At 38.4% G+C, this 7694-nt stretch overlaps 1 protein-coding gene across 1 annotated transcript in view; it reads left to right on the forward strand.

Moving 5' to 3' along the window:
* Nucleotides 1-6783, forward strand: part of dock1 (dedicator of cytokinesis 1) — a 308833-nt gene extending 302050 nt beyond the window's left edge. Inside the window, exons 50-52 of the mRNA XM_052112963.1 lie at nt 2269-2434; nt 5417-5568; nt 5717-6783. Coding sequence (XP_051968923.1) covers nt 2269-2434; nt 5417-5568; nt 5717-5812 — 414 coding nt within the window. The 3' untranslated portion in view covers nt 5813-6783. The remainder of the gene's footprint in view (nt 1-2268; nt 2435-5416; nt 5569-5716) is intronic.
* The last annotated feature ends 911 nt before the right edge of the window (nt 6784-7694 follow it).

Genomic DNA, 7694 nt, shown 5'->3' on the forward strand with positions numbered 1-7694 from the left:
CCAGTTGTTTAAACTATGTCTTCTGAAGAGATCCAATCAGTTTTTGGGTGAGAACAGACCAAAATTTAACTATAAATCTTGACAACAGTCTCCTTGGCGATTGTTCGATTGTGAATGTTCAATGCCATCACAGTTATTGAACGTGTGACTTCTAGTACATTATTCAATTAAGGATTTAGAAGGATTCCATCAGTTTAACTAAGACCAAATTTTAAATGTTGAAATCAATAAAAATTCTGTAATTTCTTCATTGCTTCATCATTTCATTTTTCTTTTGTTTACCGTGGGACACAAAAGGAGTGTTGTGAATATGTTGCGACTCAGAAAAAGACCAAAAAAGCACCTTTTAATTAAAAGTAATGCAGTCTCTGTGCGCTACAATCGAAATCTTTTTGTGATTACATTTATCTGCCTGTTAAATTATTTTATATTATTGAGAAATGGTTAGGTGTAGGTTATATGTACAGCGTGTGTGTGTGTGTGTGTGTGTGTGTGTGTGTGTGTATGTATATATATATATATTAGGGCTGTTAATCGATTACTTTTTTTAGTCGAATTAATTACATGGTATGACAACTAGTTAATCAAATTAATCAGAATTGATCGCATACATAAATATTTGCTGAAATAACAATAACACGGTCCAAATCACTGGGATCACATTTCCCCATTCTGATGGTTGATGTGAACATTAACTGAAGCTCCTGACCCGTATCTGCATGATTTTATGCACCGCTGCCACACGATTGGTTGATTAGATAATCGCATGGATGATTGTTGGTGTCAGACGGGCTGGTTGAAGTATTTCTGGTATTTTCACTCACATCAGTCTCTAGAATTGACTGAGAATGGTGCCAAAAACAAAAAACATCCAGTGAGTGGCAGTTCTGTGGATGGAAATGTCTTGTTGATGAGAGAGGTCAACAGAGAATGGCCAGACTGGTTTGAACTGACAAAGTCTACAGTAACTCAGATAACCACTCTGTACAATTGTGCTGAGAAGAATATCTCTGAAGATAGGGACCCACATAATATTAGGCAGGTGTTTTTAATGTTGTGGCTGTTCGGTGTGTGTGTGTATATATATATATATATGCATTAAAACAGACAAAAAAAAAAAAGTGGCTTTAAAATGCAATATATTGTTTGAACCATATTGACCTTATTCACGCTAGCGCCATCTTTGATTTTTAATGGGAATGTCAACGAGTCTGTGAAGGATAGACTTACAGTCTCTTCAATGGGCTGTCCTGCAGTTTGAGGTGTTTTTGGATCGTTCCATGGACAAATCATTGATAAAATATCTGTAACAACATTCAGTATACAAAGAACTCCAGACAACATGAGTTGTGGAATCTCAGATGTGATCTAGGAGCTTTATACAGCTTTATACTGTTTGTGCCATTGAAGAGATGGTAAGTCGGTCCCTCACAGCCTCGTTATCATTCCCATTAAAAATCAAAGATAACGCTAGCGTTAATAAGGTCTATTACTGAACATAAGCCTATCATTGGCCTACAGTTCACAGCAATCCATTTTGCAATTTATTTCATCAATCAGTCCTCAATTTATTATAAGGGTTTGTCTAAGGATGCGTTAATGTACACCTGGGACAGACGGATGTTTTTGGAACATCTTGGTTGCGTTGCATCATAAACATACCATTTTTAGGTCGCTGTGTCAAGTTAAACGAACTTTGAAACTCAGAAAACGCATCCCGATATCGCTGCCTTCGGATTTGCGCTCCATCAAGCTATGTTTGTATGCAAGAACGGGTTCTCGAATTGTGTTGTCTGCTCTCAGTTAATGTGGTTTGTTCTCTATTTTAAGCTGCGTGTTGCCTATACAGCGAGTTTTGCATACTGCCCCCTGGAGATAACAGGTGGTACTGCATGCTTGAATTGCTTTTATGGAAGGAATGTTCCTTATTATGGTCCAGGGACATGATTAATTGTGTACATTTTTGTAATGTGTTATTGTTTATAGAATTAATTGCACTGAATTAACATTTAATAGTTAAATACGAATACCTCTATATAATATTGATATCAGACTGGGAATACATGGGTGTGCCATTGGAACTGGAAGGGACTGGCTTTAAAGTTCATGTCCATGTGCTTTTTTGGGGGGGTGTGGAATAATCATGATCATTTAGGAGATTTTATTTTATGCCATTTATTACCTGTGTTTTCTTTGCTCATCATCTTCGTCCTCCAGGTGTGGCCAGTCTTAACGTTTTACCTTTCTATCATATGCGTCTCACTTCAGATCAGTCCATTGAGACCCCAGAGGCCGAAAAGTCAGGTGATCAACTTGCTGGGTGAGAAGAGGCTCTCTGTGTCACCAGGACCCCCGACCATCTCAACTGCGCCCACCGTCCCGCCCCCCATCACCCCCCGAGCCAAACTACAATTCAGCTTACTGTCTGGATCCAGTATGTATTTTCTCACATTTTCAGGGATCTTGCACTTTATGAAGCACACCATGGTTTAGTAATTTGTAGTAATTTATAGTCATTTTTTCTGTCAAAATTCCTTCAACAATAAGCAAGCCTTTTATATGTTGGTTTGACCTTAAGACACAGTGGCTCTGTGACACTATCAAAACATTCCTCTGTTTGTTGGAGCAGCTCGACACAACAACATTGGCTCAACCAATGGTGTGAGTTTGGGGCGGGGCTAATAAAAGTTATTATAAAGGGCTATCTTTGGGGTGCATTGAAGAATACTGTATATGTTCTTTCTGTGCTATCAGCAAACCCAGTTTTAACGGAATATTCCAGGTTCAATACAAGTTAAGCTCAATCACCAGTATTTGTGGCATAATGTTGATTACCACAAAACGTAATTTCGAGTGTGACACTTACAATGGAAGTGAATGGGGACAATTTTTGGAGGGTTTAAAGGCAGAAATGTGAAGCTTATAATTTTATAAAAGCATAAATTCTTCTGTTACAACTCATGTGTATTTGAGACAATGTTGTTTAAATGGACATTTTTACAGTCATTTTAGGATATTAAGGTCTGTTGACATTACATAGTTACTAACAAATAAGGTTAGTAAGTGATTTTAGCACAATAAAATAATATTTACATGAATATTGTTTGTCTTGTGGCTATACTTTTGAAACAGTGAGTATTTTTAACATCAATTCCATTTTAAGTTCCTCACTGGAACCTCAATATTTGCTTTTTTAAAGAAAAGGAGGGGCATTTCAAAATCATTTGTTGTGGTGAACTTGTATTGAACCCGGAATATTCCTTTAACTTGGTTCAATATGCCTGTGTGATTTTGTCTGGCGTGTAACGGGTTAATACATACACATCCTCACACTTCTAAAGCCTGAGGAATGTGGTATCAAAAATTATAACAACCAGACTTTCCCTCTCCGCGTCACATTACTTGAATGTATTGGTCCACGTGCAGTAGATAATAATAATAATAATAATAATAATAATTATACAGCTGGTTTTACAGCAATAACAGACAGATGGTTTCAACTGAACAAGTTACTTATGGCTTTCAAAACAAATGACAGAATCTTTTAAAATATTGCATGATTTCTATTTGCATATCCTTTCACATTCTCTGTGCTGTGGTGACGGGGTCCCATTCGTCCTGTTAGATCTTTCATGGACTCTTAGATTGTCGTTAGATCATATTTGGTCTCAGATCTGTCACAGCGGATGCACTTTGGAAAAGGAGTTTGTACAGTTCCTTCATGAATAGATCAAATCTCCCAACAGCAGCTGCGGCGCACATGGGTCTTATTAGAGCAGATGCAATAACATTTGACAGTGAATCATAAAATATCATAAATTACTGTATGTCATGTCCTGAGTATTTCCTGATCTATGGACATTTAAAGAAGCCCAAATCAGCGGGTGCCTGGGTAGCTCAGCGAGTATTGACGCTGACAACCACTCCTGGAGTCGCTAGTTCGAATCCAGGGTGTGCCGAGTGACTCAGCCAGGTCTCCTAAGCAACCAAATTGGCCCGGTTGCTAGGGAGGATAGTCACATGGGGTAACCTCCTTGTGGTCGCGATTAGTGGTTCTCATTCTCAATGTGGCGTGTGGTGAGTTGTGTGTGGATCGTGGAGAGTAGCATGAGTCTCCACATGCTGTGAGTCTCCGCGGTGTCACGCACAATGAGCCACGTGATAAGATGCTCGGATTGACTGTATCAGAAGCAGAGGCATCTGAGACTTGTCCTCCACCACCTGGATTGAGGTGAGTAACCGCACCATCACCAAGGACCTACTAAGTAGCAGGAATTGGACATTGCAAATTGGGAGAAAAGAGGATAAAAAAAAGAAGCCTAAATCTCCAAAAATCTTTCAGAAACAGGATGTTTCAACCCCACAAACAACACTTTTTCCGAAAGCGCCCATTGAAAGCCGTTCTTTCCTGGGGTGCCAAAAGAACCCTGAAGTGCCAGAACCTGGATGAGATATTTTAGACCTTAAAAAAAAATCACTATGAGATTTCATGAATTTTAAGGAGTTTTATACATTTCCATGACATTTTTAACATTAGATATCCCTATTTGAAAATGTCCTGATCTTTCCGTGATTAAATTAGGACAAAGTGAACTAGAACGGCCATTACACACACTTATCATGCCTCAGTGTGATGACACACAAAGATAATGTTCTGATGTGAAACACTGAGCTCTGGGAGAGTGCAGAGGTGTTAAATAACTCAAAGCATGTCTGCTCTTGTCTCCCACTCGCTGTGTGTGTGAAGATCCATAATGGATTCAGGGTGTGTTGGGCATTCACTCTCCCATGGGTTCAGCAGTCTGATTTCAGAGTTTACACTACATGTCATCATCTCTGTGCTGAGATTACAATTCAACTCTTTCAGATGCTAGAGGTCTGCGTTATCCCATAGGGAAAGAATGCATAGGTCTCCTCAAGCAGCAAAAGTGGCTTCATTTTGTGCATCTGTGTTTATAACATATTTATAAATGTGTAATAACATGGTATTACGCATTCAAAAATCCAAACTTTGCTTTTGAATACGCTTTATTATTTAATCCCAGTTGTTTGAAGTGCAGAATTACATTTGAACTTATTTTTTAACTTAATTCCTTTTTAAACATTTAATATGATTTAGATAAGCTTAGTTATTTGAATGTAAATTGTTTACTCTCATAGGTGTCTCACATACACTACCAGTCAAAGTTTTTGAAACACTTAATTGAAATTAGTTTTGAAGACGAACATGAATTGTGCCAGTGTATGAATTTCGAACTAAAACTTGAATTCACTACATAATTCTGTTATTTCATAGTTTTGACTTTGTTGGTGTGTCCAAACCTTTACTGGAATTGCAGTATCATTGTGTATAATTATGTATGATATGCCAATGTCCCGATATGCCATGTATGATAACTTTGTTGGTTGTTTGCAGATCTAGAACTTAATGGGACGGGCTATGGCGATAAGGGCGAAACTCCGCCCCCACTTCCTGTCAAAAGCAGCATGGGTGATTATGGAAACCTGATGGACAACTCAGACCTGGCCAGTCCAACCACACCCCCTCCACCACTGCCACACCAGCGGGTATACCCACGCCCATCCATCAAAGACATTTCCAGACCTTTTTCTTAAACATTTTATTGCATGCTCATCAGTTGTATAACGAAGAACCTGGTGATCACTAATTGTTTCTATTTGTATCTTTATACCTCTCTTTTCTTTACTGTTCCAGCACCTCCCACCCCCCTTACCGAGCAAAACCCCTCCTCCTCCTCCTCCAAAGGCCACTCGGAAGCAGACCTCCATCGACTCAGGAATCATCCAGTAAGCGAGTAGACACCTTCGGCAACAGAGACATCAGTGTCGCTCCCCTTTTCCAATGATTTTCTGTCAACATCCCTGACAGTATACGTGATGAATACTTCACCTCTATAACAGCTGATTATTCTGTGTTCAGAGGAAGCTGTCCACTGCCAGATCACTCCTCAAAGCATCAACACAAGTGATAAAACATGCTGTGAAACTCCTCGCCAGACACAAACAAATATAGATGCAGCGTAACTGGAGTCTGGGAATTCTGAGGATTTTTGGCAGATGGAGCCCATTATACTTCTGAAATTACACTTGACGATGGATAGAGATTTGGCTGTTGGGTGGGAATATGACTAGGAGATATTTTTATCAACATTTATAAAGGGTTAGTTCACCCAAAAATGAAAACGTATCCTTTACTCACCCACTTGTGTTGTTCCAAACCTATATGACATGCTTTCTTCTGTCGAACCCAATGAAAATGTTTGGTCGCAGAAGAAATAGTCACATGGATTTGGAATAACATGAGGGTGTGTAAATGATGACAGAATTCACATTTTTGGGTGACACAAGGCCAATGCAAGCTACTTGGTTTGTTACATAATCGAAGTTCATGTTTTCCCCTTTTTGTCATTTGTCATGTTTTTATCCTCAATATATACACATTGATGTACAGAGGTTTGTATATATGATTTTATTTGTATTTGTTTCTTAAGAAGTTAATTTTATCATTTTTTGTATTCGTGGTGCATTAAAACAATTGGCATTTTTATCGAAACAGGGCTTATTGAACTTGGGAGGGACAGTAAAAGTATTCTTAAAAGTATATTCATTTCATGTCATGCTGTCATTTTATCTTTATTATTTGGAGTGAAAACAACTTCATGTTATTGTACCAGTCAAGCATATAAACCACATAATCGCAACATCATCATATCAATAACACTGACTCCTCCAAATTCACTACTGACTTATGAATAAACTCAATGTATGTATTTGTAAAATGACTCATTTGATTATTGCAAATCTGTTGCTTAAAAGTGCACTTTAAGTGTATATATTTATACTGTGGACAGACAGACGGAGTAGTAGTGTTACTAGATCACTGGGAATGGCAATGTGTGATTCTGTCATTAGCGAGAATGAGATAATAATTTCAGAAATGTCCCATTACAACAGAGAGACACGTCATGACACTAAAACCCCCGCTAAGCCACACTTTCCCAAAGTACACTAGGTAGTAACGTCTTCATTAAATCCTGCTGAAGATACACTTTGAAAGGTAGTTTTTTTGGGCCTATTTACAACACGGTCATGTTGATTTTGGGGGGGGTCCGGAGGCATGCTCTCCCAAGACATTTGTATTTTTTACAATAACAACACCAAAGCATTCAACTGTGAACCAAGAACCAACTCAAAATAATTATTCATTCACAAACTGGGCATCACTATTTCTTTTAAACAGCCTACCAAAATACTGGACACTCTTCAAGATTATATTAAATACAGTGTTGTGAAAAAGTATTTGTCCCCCATCCTGATTTCTTCTGTTCCTTTCAATCTGAGTAATCACAAAATACAGTTTTTAAATGATCAGTTTATTTACTGAAGCAAAAACGTTATCCAATACCAACTGGGCCTATGTGAAAAAGTATTTGCCCCCTCAGTTACTAAATACCGCATTCATAATGGAGTTCAGCTGGACTGGACACATTCAGGCCTGATTACTGCCAGTCCTCTTAAATCAAATCAACACCTAAATATAACTTTTCCAGCAGCATGAAGCTAAAAGATCTCAGCCAGAAGCACACTATGCCAAGGTCAAAATAAATTGAGGAAAAAGGTGATTGAACTACATCAGACCGGAAAGGGTTACAAAGCTGTTTCAAAGGCTCTGG

The sequence above is a fragment of the Xyrauchen texanus genome, chromosome 40 (genome assembly GCF_025860055.1).
Source record: "Xyrauchen texanus isolate HMW12.3.18 chromosome 40, RBS_HiC_50CHRs, whole genome shotgun sequence".
NCBI lineage: Eukaryota > Metazoa > Chordata > Actinopteri > Cypriniformes > Catostomidae > Xyrauchen > Xyrauchen texanus.